General features: G+C 45.5%; 1 protein-coding gene across 2 annotated transcripts in view; it reads left to right on the top strand.

The window, feature by feature from the left end:
• Positions 1-15,024, top strand: part of MED1 (mediator complex subunit 1) — a 50,288-nt gene that overhangs the window by 20,053 nt on the left and 15,211 nt on the right. Inside the window, exons 7-14 of one of the 2 annotated variants that reach the window (XM_037993117.2) lie at positions 269-340; positions 2,620-2,694; positions 3,449-3,522; positions 6,855-6,944; positions 9,609-9,720; positions 10,528-10,652; positions 10,908-11,026; positions 13,511-13,712. In XM_037993117.2, the coding sequence (XP_037849045.1) occupies positions 269-340; positions 2,620-2,694; positions 3,449-3,522; positions 6,855-6,944; positions 9,609-9,720; positions 10,528-10,652; positions 10,908-11,026; positions 13,511-13,712 (869 nt within the window). The remainder of the gene's footprint in view (positions 1-268; positions 341-2,619; positions 2,695-3,448; positions 3,523-6,854; positions 6,945-9,608; positions 9,721-10,527; positions 10,653-10,907; positions 11,027-13,510; positions 13,713-15,024) is intronic. The other variant, XM_037993118.2, reaches the window with a different exon arrangement.

The raw sequence follows: 15,024 nt of genomic DNA on the forward strand, positions 1-15,024 counted from the left end.
TAGAGAGGTTTTGACCACCTTCCTTTTAACTTTCACACTGCTTATTGGCACCTTCTCCAGCAAAAATGGAGCAGAGAGACAAAGGAAAATATTTTCTTTTCTTTTGCTACTTTTCGTTGATGCTAGAAAACTTTTGAGGAAAACAGTTAAAGCTGATTGTTAAAATCAGTTTTATATAGCTGTGATTTTTGGCACTTTGTTGTAAGATGGAGTAGTAATTTTATGTTGTATTTTCCTCTCTTTCCCCTCTTCCCTGAACTCCTTGTAGGGAAAAAAATTTTGATGAATTTTCTAAGCACCTTAAGGGCCTTGTTAATCTGTATAACCTTCCAGGGGACAAGTAAGTATTTTTAATATTTTTGCTTTTGTTTGGAAAAATCAGTATAAATCTATAAGCCACCTTATGCCTAGAAATTTGCCAACTCTTCTACTATTTGTCACTCCTAGTTTCTACTTACACTGTAATCTGTAGCTCAGCTTCCAACGTTAGGCCTTTCAAAGATATCTTCAATCGGCAGTGCCTGCATTAATTGATCATAATGCTGGAAGACAGAATATAATCTTTGAGATGTCCAACATTCCAATTTCTAGGCTGAAAGGAATTAGTTGTTGTGGAACTGGCTTTAATTCTACTTTTAACCTACCTGGGATTCTATTAACCTATTTGGGTTTTAAAAACAGAGATGAAAATAAGCTTTGAAGTGCTAAAAATAGGCTTTAATAGTAGTGAAGCCAGTCAAAGTGGCCCATGCCTCTAATCCCAGCACATTGGGAGGCCAAGACAGCAAGATTTCTTGAGCTCAGGAGATCAATACCAGCCTTGGCAACATAGTGAGACCCTGTCTCTAGCAGAAAGACAACAACAACAGCTTAGATGGGTGGTGGTGAGTGCCTGTAGTCCCAGCTACTTGGGAGGCTAGGGTGGGACGATCACTTCAAATTAGTAGTTTGAGGGTGCAGTGAGCAGTGATTGTGCCACTGTGCTCCAGCCCGGTCGACAGTGAGATGCTGTCTCAAAAAAAAATTATGTAGTGACAAAAATAATTTTATTTAAAAAATTAATGTTTTAGGCTGGGCACAGTGGCTTGCACCTTTAATCCTGGCACTTTGGGAGGCCGAGGTGGGTGGACCACCTGAGGTCAGGTCAAGAATTAATGTTTTTTTTTTTTTTGAGACGGAGTCTTGCTCTGTGCCCCAGGCGTGAGTGCAGTGGCGTGATATCGGCTCACTGCAAGCTCCGCCCCCTGGGTTCACGCCATTCTCCTGCCTCAGCCTCCCGAGTAGCTGGGACTACAGGCGCCCGCCACCACGCCCGGCTAGTTTTTTGTATTTTTTAGTAGAGACGGGGTTTCACTGTGTTAGCCAGGATGGTCTCGATCTCCTGACCTTGTGATCCGCCCGCCTCGGCCTCCCAAAGTGCTGGGATTACAGGCTTGAGCCACCGCGCCCGGCCTAAGAATTAATGTTTTAATTTTTTTTTTTTTTAATATGGAGTGTCGCTCTGTCACCCAGGCTGGAGTGCAGTGGCACAACCTCAGCTCACTGCAGCCTCCGCCTCCTGGGTTCAAGCAGTTCTCCTGCCTCCGCCTTCTGAGTAGCTGGGATTACAGGTATGCACCACTACACCCGGCTAATTTTTTTTTTTTTTTTGAGATGGAATCTTGCTTTGTCGCCCAGGCTGCAGTGCAGTGGTGCTATCTCAGCTCACTGCAACCGCAGCCTCCTGGGTTCAAGTGATTCTCCTTTCTCAGCCTCCTGAGTAGCTGGGATTAAAGGCGCCGGCCACCGCACCTGGCTAAGTTTTGCATTTTTAGTAGAGGTGGGTTGTTTCACCATCTTGGCCAGGTTGGTCTCGCACTCCTGACACCTTGATCCACCCGCTGTGGCCTCCCAGAGTGCTGGGATTACAGGTGTGAGTCACTGCGCCCGGCCGCCTGGCTAATTTTTGTAGTTTTAGTAGAGAAGGAGTTTTACCATGTTGGTCAGGCTGGTCTCAAACCCCTGACTCAAACCCCTGACCTCATGTGATCCACCTGCCTCGGCCTCCCAAAGTGCTGGGATTACAGGCATGAGCCACCGCGCCTGGGCAGTTTTCTTTTTGTTTTTTTGTTTTTTGAGTTTTTTTTTTTTTTTTTTTTTTTGAGATGGAGTCTTGCTCTGCCACCAGACTGGAGTGCAATGGCATGATCTTGGCTCACTGCAACCTCCGCTTCCCGGGTTCAAGCAATTCTGCCTCAGCCTCCCAAGTAGCTGGGACTATAGATGCATGCTGCCACGCCTGGCTAATTTTTTTTTTTTTTTGTATTTTATTAGAGACGGGGTTTCACCGTGTTGCCCAGGCTGGTCTCAAACTCCTGAGCTCAGGCAATCTGCCCACCTCGGCTTCCCACATTGCTAGGATTATAGGCGTGAGCCACGCCCTATTAGCCACACCCGGCTACTTTTTGTATTTTTAGTAGAGACGGAGTTTCGTCATGTTGGCTAGGCTGGTCTCAAACTCCTGACCTTGGGTGATCTGCCAGCCTCAGCCTCCCAAAGTGCTGGGATTACAGGCGTGAGCCACTTCGCCTGGTCATAATTTTCAACTATTAACTCATGTTCTTCTCATCTACTCTCCAGCAAACTGAAGACTAAAATGTACTTGGCTCTCCAATCCTTAGAACAAGATCTTTCTAAAATGGCAATTATGTACTGGTAAGACTTGTAAAACCTTAATTCTACATGATCCCTTAAGTTTTTCTCCAAGGAGATTAGGGTCCTATTTTATACATCTCTATTAAGCTTGCATGATATATGTCCTTTCTCTTCCGAAATGATGATTGTATTTGAACTTCTGAGTATCAGTATCATTAAGTTGTTGGTTACCATAGGTTTTGTCTCAAGACTCATCAGACTCCATGGAGTCCCATCTGAGAAATAATAGTCTAAGTGTAATTTTTATTCACCATACTACATACTGGTGTGTACTTGGAAATAATCCCTTTACTTTGGAGGTTAAATACACTTGCTATATGCTCAATTACAAGACAGAACCATTATGATAGTATTATAAGACTTTGGGCTGGGCGCGGTGGCTCACGCCTGTAATCCCAGCACTTTGGGAGGCCGAGGCGGGCGGATCACCTGAGGTCACGAGTTCGAGACCAGCCTGTCCAACATGGTGAAACCCCGTCTCTACTAAAAATACAAAAATTTAGCCGGGCGTGGTGGCGGGCGCCTGTAATCCCAGCTACTCGGGAGGCTGAGGCAGGAGAATCACTTGAATCTGGGAAGTGGAGGTTGCAGTGAGCTCAGATTGTGCCACTGCACTCCAACCTGGGCAACAAGAGCGAAACTCCGTCTCAAAAAAAAAAAAAAAAAGACTTTGGAGAGGTGAACTCCATATCACAGTGTGTACCAAGACCATCAGGCATTAAATATAAGCAAACATAGATCACTTGTCTTACAGGAAAGCAACTAATGCTGGTCCCTTGGATAAGATTCTTCATGGAAGTGTTGGCTATCTCACACCAAGGAGTGGGGGTATGTGATCCTATTTTGCTTGTTTAGAAACATGTGTAATTTAAGTTGAGGGTCATTACTTTTCACCTTTAGTTTGTTTGTTTGTTTATTTTATTTTTTTGAGACAAAGTCTCACTTTGTCGCCCAGGCTGGAATGCAGTGCCATGATCTCAGCTTACTGCTCCCTCCACCTCCTAGGCTCAAGTGAATCTCATGCCTCAGCCTCCTGAGTAGCTGGGATTACAGGTGTGCACGGCAATAGCCAGCTAATTTATTCTATTGTTGGTAGAGACAGGGTTTCACCCTCTTGGCCAGGCTGGTCCTGAACTCCTCACCTCAACTGATCGACCTACCTTGGTCTCCCAAAGTGCTGGGATTACAGGCATGAGCCACTGCATCTAGCCCATTTACTTATTAATTTTTATTCTTATGTATCTGTTTATTTTTCTTTTCTTTTTTCTTTTTTTTTTTTTTTTGAGGTGGAGTCTCGCTCTGTCGCCCAGGCTGGAGTGCAGTGACTGGATCTCGGCTCACTGCAAGCTCCGCCTCCCAGGTTTACGCCATTCTCCTGCCTCAGCCTCCCAAGTAGCTGGGACTACAGGCGCCTGCCACCTTGCCCAGCTAGTTTTTTTTTTGTATTTTTTTAGTAGGGACGGGGTTTCACCATGTTAGCCAGAATGGTCTTGATCTCCTGACCTTGTGATCCGCCCGTCTCGGCCTCCCAAAGTGCTGGGATTACAGGCTTGAGCCACCGCATCCGGCCTGTTTATTTTTCTTGAGACGGGCTCTCACCAGGCTGGAGTGCAGTGGCAGAATTTTGGCTCACTGCAACTTCTGCCTCCTGGGTTCAAGCGATTCTTGTACCTCAGCCTCCCGAGTAGCTGGGATTACAGGCATGTGCCACCACACTCAACTAATTTTTGTATTTTTAGTAGAGATGGCGTTTCACCATGTTGGCCAGGCTGGTCTCAAATTCCTGACCTCAAATGATCCTCCCTCATCGGCTGCCCAAAGTGCTGGGATTACAAACAGGTGTTAGCCACTGCACTAGTCCTATTTATTTATTTCTGAGACAGGGTCTTGCTCTGTTGCCCAGGCTGGAGTGCAGTCATGCAATCATGACTCACTCCAGCCTCAACCTCCTGGGCCCAAACAATCCTCCCAACTCAGTTTCCTGAGTAGCTGGGACTACAGGTGCAGGATACCATGCCTGGCTAATTTTTATTGTTTTATGGAAACATGGTGTTACTAAGTTGCCTAGGCTGGTCTTGAACTGGGATCAAGTGATCTTCCTGCCACTGCATTGCAAAGGGTTGGGATTATAGGCGCCTGGCCTCATGTTGGGTTTATAAACATATAAAGCAGAGGGAGAAAATTAAGATATTTGTGTATTTCGTGATGATTTCTTTCTTTCTTTTTTTTTTTTTTGAGGCAGAGTCTCACTCTGTCTCCTAGGCTGGAGTACAGTGGTGCGATCTTGGCTCATTGCAACCTCTGCATCCCGGGTTCCAGCAATTCTCCTGCCTCAGCCTCCCATGTGGCTGGGATTACAGGCACGTGCCACTATGCCTGGCTAATTTTTGTATTTGTACCAGAGACGGGGTTTCACTGTGTTGGCCAGGCTGGTCTTGAACTCCAGACCCTAGGTGAGCTGCCTGCCTTGGCCTCCCAAAGTGATGGGATTATAGGCATGAGCCACTGCGCCTGACCTTTTCGTGATGATTTCTAAGCTGTCAATACCTATCCTTCCCATTTTTGTTTGTTTGTTTTGTTTTTGAGACAGAGCCTTTCTCTGTCCCTCTGACTGAAGTACAATGGCAGGAACATAGCTCACTTCAGCCCTTAACTCTTGGGCTTAAGTGATCTTCCCACCTTAGCCCCGAGTAGCTGGGACTTCAGTCAAGTGCCACCATGCCACTTTAACAACTTTTTTAGAGATGGGGGTCTCACTATGTTGCCTAGGCTAGAGTGCAGTGGTGCAGTCATAACTCACTCTAGACTTGAACTCCTGGCTTCAAGTGATCCTCTGGCCTCAGCCTCCCAAAGTGTTGGGATTATAAGCGTGAGCCAGTTCACCTGGCCTTTTTTTTTTTTTTAAATCAATTGTGTGAAATAAATTGTTAGTCCCAGAATCCATACCTAATCTTGTGTCATATGTCTTTTTTTTTTTTTTTGAGATGGAGTCTTGCTCTGTCACCCAGGCTGGAGTGCAGTAGCTTGATCTTAGCTCACTCCAACCTCTACCTCCCGGGTTCAAGCAATTCTTCTGTTGCAGCCTCCCAAGTAGCTGGTACTACAGGCATGTGCCACCATGCCTGGCTAGTTTTTTGTGTTTTTAGTAGATACGAGGTTTCACCATGCTGGCCGGGCTGGTCTTGATCTCCTGACCTCGTGATCTGCCCACCTCGGCCTCCCAAAGTGCTGGCATTACAGGCGTGTGCCACCCCGCCCGGGCGCCTGTCATAGTTCTTTGTTTTTTATTTTTATTTTTTCAGACATGGTCTTGCTTTGCCTTCCAGGCTGGAGTGCAGTGGCACGATCACAGCTCACTGTATCCTTGACCTCCCACCTTATCTTCCTGAGTAGCTAGGACTACAGGCACTCACCAGCAGGCCAGGCTAATTATTATTATTATTATTATTATTATTATTATTATTTTTGAGATGGAGTGTCACTCTGTTGCCAAGGCTGAAGTGCAGTGGAGTGATCTCAGCTCACTGTAACCTGCGCCTCCTGGGTTCAAGCGATTCTCCTGCCTCAGCCTCTCGTGTAGCTGGGACTACAGGTGCATGCCACCATGCCCAGCTAATTTTTTGTATTTTTAGTCAAGACGGGGTTTCACCATGTTAGTCAGGATGGTCTTGATGTCCTGACCTTGTGATCAACCTGCCTTAGCCTCCCAAAGTTGTGGGATTACAGGCATGAGCCACCGCGCCTGGCCAATGTTTTGTATTTTTAGTAGAGACAGGGTTTCACCATGTTGGCCACGCTGGTCTTGAACTTCTTACCTCAGGTGATTCACCTGCCTCACCTCCCAAAGTGCTAGGATTACAGGCATTAGCCATTGCGCCCAGCCTATTATTATTACTTTTAGAGATGGAGTCTCACTGTGTTGCCCATGCTGGTCTCAAACTCCTGGACTCAAGTGATCCTCTTGCCGCAGCCTCCCAAAGTGCCAGGATTACAGGTGTGAGCCACCATGCCTGCCATATTTCATAAACTGTTTTGGAACTTGACTCTTCATATATGTTAAACTACTTTCTTGAATATAGGTTTATATAATAAATGTTTATGTTTTTCTGTGTTTGTAATTTACCTGATAAAGATACAGTTATGAGTTTTCTTTTTCATAGGTCATTTAATGAACCTCAAGTACTATGTCTCTCCTTCTGACCTGCTGGATGACAAGACTGCATCTCCCATCATTTTGCATGAGAATAATGGTAAGACTTTAATTTTAAAGGAATTAAAGGTTTTGTTCGGTGCTCAGGTTGCCTTTAATTTCTGGTTTGCTATTCTCTAATGAGTTTGCTGACCTTACCATTTGCACCTTATACACACAACACCTCACACACATATGTATACATCGGTTCACAAGTACATACACACATATGTATATACACAATACACATATACACACATACATAGTAGAAGCTTAATAAGTACTTTTGGGCTGGGCACAGTGGCTCACGCCTGTAATCCCAGCACTTTGGGAGGCTGAGGTGGGCAGATCACGAGGTCAGGAGTTCGAGACCAATCTGACCAACATGGTGAAACCCTGTCTCTACTAAAAATACAAAAATTGCTTGGGCATGGTGGCGCGTGCCTGTAATCCCAGCTACTCAGGAGGGTAAGGCAGGAGAATCACTTGAACCCGGGAGGTGGAGGTTGCAGTGAGCCAAGATCGTGCCACTGCACTCCAGTCTGGGTGACAGAGTGAGCCTCCATCTCAAAAAAAGAAAGTATTTTGAATAAATAAGTAAATGAGCGAGTCATAAGAAGAGGTATCAACCATCTGACCTGAGATAATCAGCTTACTTACTCTTTTAAAAGTGAAGAAGGATGGGCATGGTGGTTTATGCCTGTAGTTCTAGCTAATTGGGAGGTTTGGGCAGGAGGATTGCTTGAGCCCAGGAGTTTGAGACTGTAGCATACCGTGATTGTGCTTGTAAACAGTCATGGTACTCCAGTCTGGGCAACGTAGTGAGTTACTGATCAAAAAAAAAAAAGCGAAGTTAGTTTTCTAAATTAAAGAACTATAGTAATGGACGTTATTTTCTGTTTGCCCTTAATACAAGAAAAGATAAAGAGAAATAGACTGCTAGGCATGGTGGCTCACGCCTGTAATCCCACCACTTTGGGAGGCTGAGGTGGGCGAATCACCTGAGGTTAGGAGTTTGAGACCAGCCTAACCAACATGGAGAAACCCTGTCTCTACTAAAAATACAAAATTAGCCAGGTGTGGTGGTGCATGCCTGTAATCCCAGCTACTCAGGAAGCTGAGGCAGGAGTATTGCTTGAACCCGGAAGGTGGAGGTTGCAATGAGCCGAGATTGCACCATTGCACTCCAGCCTGGGCAACAAGAGCAAAACTCCGTCTCAAACAGAAAAAAAATGTGAAATGGACTAATACCTCCTTAGGTCCCTTTGTAGCTTCCCTCATTGACTCCATCCCTTTATTGTTCGTTTGTTTATTTATTTATTTAAGATGGAGTCTCACTCTGTCACCCAGGCTGGAGTGCAGTGGTGTGATCTCAGCTCACTGCAACCTACATCTCCTGTGTTCAAGCGATTCTCCTGCCTCAGCCTCCCAAGTAGCTGGGACTACAGGCGTGCACCACCATACCCAGCTAATTCTTGTATTTTTAGTAGAGATGGGGTTTTACTATGTTGACCAAGCTGGTCTTGAACTCCTTACCTGAAGTGATCCACCTGTCTTGGCCTCCCAAAATGCTAGGATTACCGAGGCATGAGCCTTAGTGTCAGGCTCCTTTATTGTTATTATAATTTGGCATGGGGAACAGGGTAGGTCTCACTGTGTTGCCCAGGCTGGAGTACAGTGATTTGATCACAGCTCACTGCAGCCCCCGAAGCCCTGGGCTCGAGCCATCCTCCTGCGTTGTCCTCCTAGAGTGCTAGGATTACAGGTGTGAGTCAGTGCACCAGCCTGTCCTTTTATTATGATCCTACTTAAATGCATTCTGAGGAAAAAATAAGTAAATATTGATACTGAGCCCTTCAAAAATGATGTTTTTGGACTGCATTGTTTTTGTGTTTTATTTACTGACAAAAATAATTATTGGTTGGTTAGAAAGGTAACTTCCAGGATTTCTATTTTTTTTTTTTTTCCCAGACAGAGTCTCACTGTCACCCAGGCTGGAGTGCAGTGGCGTGATTTCGGCTCACTGCAAACTCCGCCCCCTGGGTTCAAGTGATTCTCCTGTCTCAGCCTCTTGAGTAGCTGGGATTACAGGCACCTGTCACTGCACCTGGCTAATTTTTGTGTTTTTAGTAGAGATGCGGTTTCACCATATTCTGCAGGCTGGTCTTGAACCCCTGACCTTGTGATCCATCCGCCTCAGTCTCCCAAAGTGCTGGGATTACAGGCGTGAGCCACCACGCCTGGCCTGATTTCTAAGTTTTATAGGAACTACAGGCCATCTCAAAAAAAAAGGCCGGGTGCGGTGACTCATGCCTGTAATCCCAGCACTTTGGGAGGCCGAGGTGGGTGAATCACGAGGTCAGGAGATCGAGACCATCCTGGCTAATATGGTGAAACCCCATCTCTACTAAAAATGCAAAAAATTAGCCGGGCATGGTGACAGGCGCCTGTAGTTCCAGCTACTCAGGTAACTGAGGCAGGAGAATGGTGTGAACCCGGGAGGTGGAGCTTGCAGTGAGCCGAGATTGCGCCGCTGCACTCCAGCCTGGGCAATAGAGTGAGACTCTGTCTCAAAAAAATAAAATAAAATAAAATAAATAAGGGAATAACAGCATCTGATAAATTATGGCTGACAAATATTGCAAAAATTAACCTTTTAAAACATACTGTGATCCCCGTCATTTGTATTACTTTGAGGAATACCCTTTTTCTTTCCTATCCCCAGTTTCTCGATCTTTGGGCATGAATGCATCAGTGACAATTGAAGGAACATCTGCTATGTACAAACTCCCAATTGCACCATTAATTATGGGGTCGCATCCAGTTGACAATAAATGGTAAGTTAAATATAATTTTAGACTAGCAAAGTCATTTTTCTCAAAGTGCAGCATGGAACAAGTTTTAACCTGGCTCTTACCCTACTTGAATTTCTAGAGGTTGGCCTTTTGTTTTATCCATTCATTGATTTCTCTTTTGTTCGATATCTGAGTGTTCCTCTCCAAAGTCTGCTCATAGAACACATTCTCTGCACTGAGAGGGAAAGAAGAGAACTGTGCTAATTCCTCTGGTTTAATGAGTGCCGCCTTTTATCTTATGTTCATTTGAAGTTACATTGGAGTAGTAACTGGAGAACACGCCTCAGGATAAATGTTTAATAAAATACTACAGCATTAACCAATAGCATGTTTGGGAATTTGGGGAAGTTTCACAGAGTGAGCTTTTGAGAGTTTGTACTCATGTGTCTGTGTGATACATACATGTTTAAGAATAGGTGTTTGTGGCCAGGAGTGGTGGCTCACGCCTGTAATCCCAGCACTTTGGGAGGCGAGGCAGGTGGATCACCTGAGGTGTCAGGAGTTTGAGACCAGCCTGGCCAACATGGTGAAACTCCATCTCTACTAACAATACAAAAATTAGCTGGGCGTGGTGGTGGGCACCTGTAATCCCAGCTATTCTCGAGGCTGAGATAGGAGAATCCCTTGAACCCGGGAAGCAGAGGTTGCAGTGAGCCAAGATTGCGCCATTGTACTCTAGCCTGGGCATTAAGAGGGAAACTCCGTCTCAAAAAAAAAAAGGGGGGGGGTTGGGTTTTTCATTTTCATACGAAGTCAAAATCCAACCCTTCCACCCTCTTTTTTTTGAAGGACCCCTTCCTTCTCCTCAATCACCAGTGCCAACAGTGTTGATCTTCCTGCCTGTTTCTTCTTGAAATTTCCCCAGCCAATCCCAGTATCTAGAGCATTTGTTCAGAAACTGCAGAGCTGCACAGGTGAGTTTTGAGCATCAGGATCTAGTATTTGTTGTAAGTGTGAAAAAGAAACTTCAAAGTCAGGTTATCGTGATGTCTTTCAGTCCTACATGCCTCATTGAAGTATTAACTGGTATAGATGTTATAGTGCTTTGTACTAGTAAATGCTTAGTAAGTAGTCTTTTGGGTGAATGAATGTAGAAATCATGAAGGGGAAACCAAGCTGTCAGTATTTTCATCTTCACATGATCATTATATTGATTCTTGTTTTTCCAGGAATTCCATTGTTTGAAACTCAACCAACTTACGCACCCCTCTATGAACTGATCACTCAGTTTGAACTATCAAAGGACCCTGACCCCATACCTTTGAATCACAACATGAGATTTTATGCTGTAAGTAAAGCCTTAGGGAGCTAGAATGTTATAGGTTATGTTTGGACCCAAGATCATAACCTTCCTTTATAGCATTATTGAGGTCAGATAAGTTTCTTCAAGACTGCTGGATCATGTCCTATTTCCTTAGTAAGGCAGGAAATTACAGAAATCTCAGAAAAGGGCTGGGCGCAGTGGCTCACGCCTGTAATCCCAGCACTTTGGGAGGCCGAGGCAGACGGATCACGAGGTCAGGAGTTTGAGACCAGCCTGGCCAATGTTGTGAAACCCCGTCTCTAAAACGACAAAATATTAGCCGTGTGTGGTGGCGGGTGCCTGTAATCCCAGCTACTCAGGAGGCTAAGGCAGAAGAATGGCTTGAACCCGGGAGGCAGAGGTTGTAGTAAGACAAGATTGTGCCATTGTGCTACAGCCTGGGTGACAGCAAGACTCCATCTCAAAAATAAAAAAGAAATCTCAGAAATGTACTGAAGTAAAAGGGCATGAGCTTCCATTAGGAAACAACAATGTATGTTTCTTTGTTGAAATTTTGGGTGATTAGCCAGGCGCAGTGGCTCACACCTGTAATCCTGGGAATCTGGGAGGCCAAGGTGGGTGGGTCACTAGAGATCAGGAGTTTGAGACCAGCCTGGACAACATGGTGAAACCTCATCTGTACTAAAAATACAAAAATTAGCCGGGTGTGGTGGAGCATGTCTCTAATCCCAGCTATTTGGGAGGCTGAGGCAGGAGAATCGCTTGAACCCGGGAGGCAGAGGTTGCAGTGAGTCGAGACTGTGCCACTGCACTCCAGCCTGGGCAACAAGAGTGAAACTCCATCTCAAAAAAAAGAAAAAGAGGCCGGGCGTGGTGTTTCACACGTCTAATCCCAGCACTTTGGGAGGCCGAGGCGGGTGGATCACGAGGTCAAGAGATCGAGATCATCCTGGCCAACAGGGTGAAACCCCGTCTGTACTAAAAAAAAATGCAAAAATTAGCTCGGCGTGGTTGCATGCGCCTGTAGTCCCAGCTACTCAGGAGGCTGAGGCAGGAGAATCGCTTGAACCCGGGAGGCAGAGTTTGCAGTGAGCCAAGATCACGCCACTGGGCTTCAGCCTGGCAACAGAGCGAGACTCTGTCTCAAAAAAATAATTAAAAAAAAAAAAGAATAAGAAATTTTGGGTGATAGACTCTTTTTTTCTTTTTCTTTTTTTTTTTTTTTTGAGATGGAGTCTTGCTCTGTCACCCAGGCTGAAGTGCAGTAGTGTGATCTCGGCTCACTGCAACCTCTGCCTCCTGAGTTCAAGTGATTCTCCTGCCTCAGCCTCCTGAGTAGCTGGGACTATACGTGTGCTCCACCACGCCCAGCTAATTTTTATATTTTTAGTAGAGATGGGGTTTCACTGTGTTGGCCAGGTTGGTCTTTATCTCTTGACCTTGTGATCCACCCTCCTCAGCCTCCCAAAGTGCTAGGATTACAAGCGCAAGCCACCGCACCTGTCCTTTTTTTTTTTTGTGCCCAAGCTGGAGTGCAGTGGTGCAATCTCGGCTCACTGCAGCCTCTGCCTCTCAGGTTCAAGTGATTCTCCTGCCTCAGCCTCCGGCAAAATCCTGTCTCTACAGAAAAAAAAAAAAACAAAAAAACAAAAATTAGGCTGATGTGGTTGCTCACACCTGTAGTCTCAGCTACTTGGGAGGCTGAGGGGCTTCATCCTGGGAGGTGGAGATTGCAATGAGCCAAGGTTGCACCATTGTACTCCATCCTGGGTAATGGGAGTGAAATCCTGTCTCAAAAATAATAATAATAATGGAATGTTCCAAAACCTCATCTGGACTTGAATTTATTTGAATCTTTGACAATAGACTAAAGTAGTAGTTACCAAATTCTGGCTGCATTATTATTATGTAGGTGTTTTATTAAGAATAGAGATTTTGTGGCCGGGCGTGGTGGCTTACACCTGTAATCCCAGCACTGTGGGAGGCCCAGGTGGGTGGATCACGAGGCCAGGAGATGGAGACAATCCTGGCTAACACGGTGCAACACCATCCCTATTAAAAATAAAAAAAATTAGCTGGGCGTGGTGGCGGGTGCCTATAGTCTCAGCCACTCGGGAGGCTGAGGCAGGAGAATGGCGTGAACCCAGGAGGTGGAGCTTGCAGTGAGCCGAGATTGTGCCACTGCACTCCAGCCTAGGTGACAGACGGAGACTCCGTCTCAAAAAAAAAAAGAGATTTTGCATTTATGGTTTAGGAACCTCTTTAATATAGATTTCTGAGGGTAGTTTTTATGTTAGCTAGGTTAGGAAACCGCTAGCATAGTGCATTTACTAAAAAGACATCTTTTCAGCCTAATGAGTAATTGATTGGCATTTATAATGTCAGCTGATGAAAACATTCACTGTGGAGACTTTTCTGCACTTTTTTGAGTAGGTTTTTTCAGGGTACTTTGTGGTTGGAATACAGTAGGTAACTAAATAGCACTCGTTAACTGTTCTTTTTGCCCAGGCTCTTCCTGGTCAGCAGCACTGCTATTTCCTCAACAAGGATGCTCCTCTTCCAGATGGCCGAAGTCTACAGGGAACCCTTGTTAGCAAAATCACCTTTCAGCACCCTGGCCGAGTTCCTCTTATCCTAAATCTGATCAGACACCAAGTGGCCTATAACACCCTCATTGGAAGCTGTGTCAAAAGAACTATTCTGAAAGAAGGTACTGCCTTTCCTTTGATATGCTTACAGGAAGATGGAGACTGACTTTTCTAGTGGTTTTTTAATTGGTGGCCCATCAGAATCACCTGTGGAACTTAAAAGTGTTTTCTTTTTTTTCATTTTTGGCATAAAAATCAAGCAAACTAGCTGCACGTTGTGGTTCACAACTGTAGTCCCAGCTACTTGGAAGGCTGAGGCAGGAGAATTGCTTGAACCCAGGAGGCTGAGGTTGCAGGGAGCTTCGATCATGCCATTGCACTCTATCCTGGGTGACAGAGTGAGACTCTGTCTCAAAAAAAAAAAAATCAAACCTGTGGAGCTTTTAACACTACAGATTATGGCCAGGTGTGGTGGCTCACACCTGTAATCCCGGCACTTTGGGAGGCCAAGGTGGGCAAATCAGTTGAGCCCATGATTTGAAATCAGTTTGAGGAACATGGCAAAACCCCGTCGCTAGTAAAAATGTAGCCAGTTGTGTGCGCCTGTGGTCCCAGCTACTCGGGATCCTGAGGCAGGATTGTCGCTTGAGCCTGAGAGGCAGAGGTTGCAGTGAGCTCAGATTGCACCACTGCACTCCAGTCTGGGTAACACAATAAGACCCTGTATCAAAAACGAAACACCAGGCTGGGTGCAGTGGTTTGTGCCTATAATCCCAGCACATTGGGAGGCTGAGGTGGGCAGGTCATGAGGGCAAGAGATCGAGACCATCCTGGCCAACATAGTGAAACCCCGTCTCTACTAAAAATACAAAAATTAGCTGGGTGTGGTGGTGCACACCTGTAGTCCCAGCTACTTGGGAGTCTGAGGCAGGAGAATTACTTGAACCCAGGAGGCGGAGGTTGCAGTGAGCCAAGACTGCATTACTGCACTTGAGCCTGGGTGACAGAGTGAGACTCCTTCTCAAAAAAAAAAAAAAAAAAAAATCACAGATGCTTTGTTTCCACATGCAGATGAACTGATAATCTCAGTGGGAAGAGTTAGGAATCTAAACTCCACACATTATTTTGATGGAACCAGTCTGTAGATTAGCATTTGGAGACCGCTGCTTTTTGCAATGTTCTTAACTCTTTTTCTGAACATAGTAATATAACTGGATATTTTAGGGCCTGTACCTTATAGCAGATATACATGAGGTGGAACTTGGAATGGTGTAGTGAGAGAGGCTTTTTTTGAGATAGGGTCTCACTCTCTTGCCGAGGCTGAACCGCCGTGGCATGACCACAGCTTACTGATGCCTCTACCTCCTTGGCTCAAGCGATCCTCCTGCCTTAGCCTCCCGAGTAGGTGGGGCTATAGGCATGTACCCAAGTCTG

The sequence above is a fragment of the Chlorocebus sabaeus genome, chromosome 16 (genome assembly GCF_047675955.1).
Source record: "Chlorocebus sabaeus isolate Y175 chromosome 16, mChlSab1.0.hap1, whole genome shotgun sequence".
Lineage (NCBI taxonomy): Eukaryota > Metazoa > Chordata > Mammalia > Primates > Cercopithecidae > Chlorocebus > Chlorocebus sabaeus.